General features: G+C 46.0%; 1 protein-coding gene across 1 annotated transcript; it reads left to right on the forward strand.

Moving 5' to 3' along the window:
• Positions 1 to 1,242: 1,242 nt before the first annotated feature.
• On the forward strand, positions 1,243 to 2,157 carry LOC310822782 (phosphatidylinositol 3,4,5-trisphosphate 3-phosphatase and dual-specificity protein phosphatase PTEN-like; the record flags this gene model as incomplete). Its single annotated transcript, XM_083695261.1, has 1 exon — positions 1,243 to 2,157. One exon carries the CDS (start codon positions 1,243 to 1,245, stop codon positions 2,155 to 2,157), a length of 915 nt encoding a protein of 304 aa, XP_083551387.1.
• Between the last annotated feature and the right edge of the window lie 882 nt (positions 2,158 to 3,039).

Below are 3,039 nucleotides of genomic sequence, written 5' to 3' on the forward strand. Positions count from 1 at the left end.
AGAAGAGATAAAGCAGTGGATAAGAGCCTGGAAGAGGAAACAGATTAGTGAAGAAGACGAATACTCCTTTCTCACACAAAACCCCAACCGTGGCTCCACCACCATATGAGGAAAGGGCTACGCCCACCAGACGCTATCCACAACTACCAATCCTCAACACAGAAGGAAGATACCTCATGGAAGATGAAGATAAACAAATACTTGAGACAGAAGAAGCTAAAACCACGATTGTCATCTACATGGACCACGTAGCCCATCAGGTGGAGTTACATCGCAAAAAAGAACTTTGAAAGAGCAAGACCAAGAGATGCTCAGAAAACTTAATCAGGTGCAGTTGAGCAAGGGAAAACAGAATAAGGAAAGAACACAGGCTGTGGTTCTGCAAAACCTGCCTCAACCACAGACACAACCTCAATCGACACCAGTAATACAGGCTGCTCCTCAGCCTCCATACCCACAACCTCAGAAATGGAGAAAGGGTGGTCAAGGATATTCTAGACAAGGAGGTTATAATCCAGGACCCCAGCGAGTCGCAAAACCATGTTACTATTGCGGACAAAATGGACATAAGGTCCGGACATGTTACAAAAGAGCCCGCGAATGCGGCAGAAAAGCCTTCAAGGGACGATATCCAACTCCAATGAATACATCCCAGGGACGAATGCAATGGCCACAGCAACAGCAATCACAGGGACCGGTGAACCCGAACAGGGGCCCGGTGCGGGGGTTTTAGGGGTGCCCAGAGAATCTGAAAGGGGGGTGTCAGCTGGTAGTGTCTAAGCCGGAAGAAGATCCAACAGTTTGGGTAAAAGTTAATGGTCATCCATTAGAAATTATGGTTGATTCTGGAGCATCATTTACCTGTATCCAGCCACAAGACACTATACACTCCAATAAAGTTAAGACGCAAGGTCAACTTATCACGAGACACAAGCTTGAGGAGCACATGCCATCAAGGCTGTAGAGTCCTACTTGCATATTAGACTATACTTTTGAGCTATTGACCAATACAACTATTTTCGATTGCTACATTCCTAGCGCTAATAGATTATACACCTATCATGGCCTCCATCACCCAGTCGTCTGACCCTGAGATCCCAGACAACCACAAAGAGAGCTAGCTAACATTAGCTAGTGGTGACACCAACGGGATTGCGAGGGAGAAACATATTGGCAGCGTTTCGTACAAAGGCAACAATACTCTCTCTTAAGCTCAATACCTTAAGGACTCCTGTCACAGATATGGCTGCAATAATAAAGGAAATTGTCAGCCGAAGCAAAAGGAGATACCAGGAAGATGGGTTTGACTTGGACTTGACCTATATTTATCCGATAATTGCTATGGGCTTTCCTGCAGAAAGACTTGAGGGTGTCTACAGAAACAACATAGACGATGTAGTACGGTTTCTGGACTCAAAACACAAAAATCATTACAAGATATATAATCTTTGCGCCGAGCGACATTACGACACCGCGAAGTTTAACTGCAGAGTTGCACAGTACCCCTTTGAAGACCACAACCCGCCTCAGCTGGAGCTAATCAAGCCATTCTGTGAAGACCTGGACCAGTGGCTAAGCGAGGATGACTATCATGTGGCGGCCATCCACTGCAAGGCAGGGAAGGGCCGCACCGGCGTCATGATCTGCGCCTATCTCCTCCACCGAGGGAAGTTCCTGGAGGCACAGGAAGCACTCTACTTCTACGGGGAAGTGCGGACAAGAGACAAGAAGGGAGTCACAATCCCAAGCCAGCGACACTATGTGTACTACTACAGCTACCTTCTGAAGAACCAGCTAGAGTACAAGCCCATCGCTCTGCTCTTCCACAAAATGGTGTTTGAGACGCTCCCCATGTTTAGTGGAGGCACCTGCAGGGACAGTACCGTTAAAAACAGGAGTGACCCGATTCCTCAGGGCTTCAAGACAGGGAATTGGCATTGGGATCCGCAGTTTGTGGTTTATCAAATAAAAGTCAAGATCCATACGTCCAACACAGTGCACACAAGGCGAGAGGACAAGCGTATGTACTTTGAGTTCCCCCAGCCACTGCCTGTCTGTGGAGACATCAAAGTGGAGTTCTTCCACAAGCAGAACAAGATGATGAAAAAGGACACAAGGCCTCTCAGAAGAAGTTGCAATATTGCCAGGAACGTGTAGTTTATTTAGGACAATCCATAGCACACTGGACACTGTTGTGGCGACGAAGCTCCAACTTGGAAAAGACGACGATTTCTAGCAGCACTAAAATAGTTGACGGTAGTTAGCTACAATAGCTCTGACGAATCATTTGAGGAGTAACACGTGTTGCCATTCAGAACTTTGCGATAGTGAATGTTTCAAAGTTAAATCAAACTTTTTTTAAGCAGGTTATATATTGCTCATCTTGAGACATAGAAAGAGAATACTTTGCGAAACTTAGCTAAACATATTTTGATTCACTTTTAGCTGAATCCGCTCAGGAGCACGACTGAGATGTGGTAAGGAAACAGCCCATCACCAACCTACCAGGATGGCAGAACCACGACTTGATCATGATGCAAGAGGAAGCGAGTGCACTAGATAAGAACTTGTGGCTTGCCAGAGGAGCGAGTCAGGATGCTACAGGCCTCTGGAGGAACCATGAGGGTTTGATAGTAGCACCTCCTAACTTGCTAGGACTGTTGATACATGACGCTCATGGCCTTGCCCATGTAGCGAGGGGGGAAGTGAGAAGGAAAATTACAAAAGAATACGGATTTTGGGCACCATATCTACTAGAACAAATTGACCATGTCATAGGTAGATGCACAATCTGTTTGAAAAACAATATTAGAAGAGGAGTATTAACTCCTCCAGGACACATCCCAACACCAAATGGGCCAATGAAAGAACTAGTCCTCGACTACATGGATATGATTCGCCCGGTAGGAGGCAAAAGATATATGTTGGTTGTTGTCGATAGATTTAGCAGATGGGTAGAAGCATGCCCAACCAAAAGAAAAGATGCCCAGTCAGTTGCTAAATTTTTATGCTGTGAGGTGATACCACGCTGGGGGATTC

Source organism: Argentina silus, assembly GCF_951799395.1.
Source record: "Argentina silus genome assembly, chromosome: X".
NCBI classification, from domain to species: Eukaryota; Metazoa; Chordata; class Actinopteri; order Argentiniformes; family Argentinidae; genus Argentina; species Argentina silus.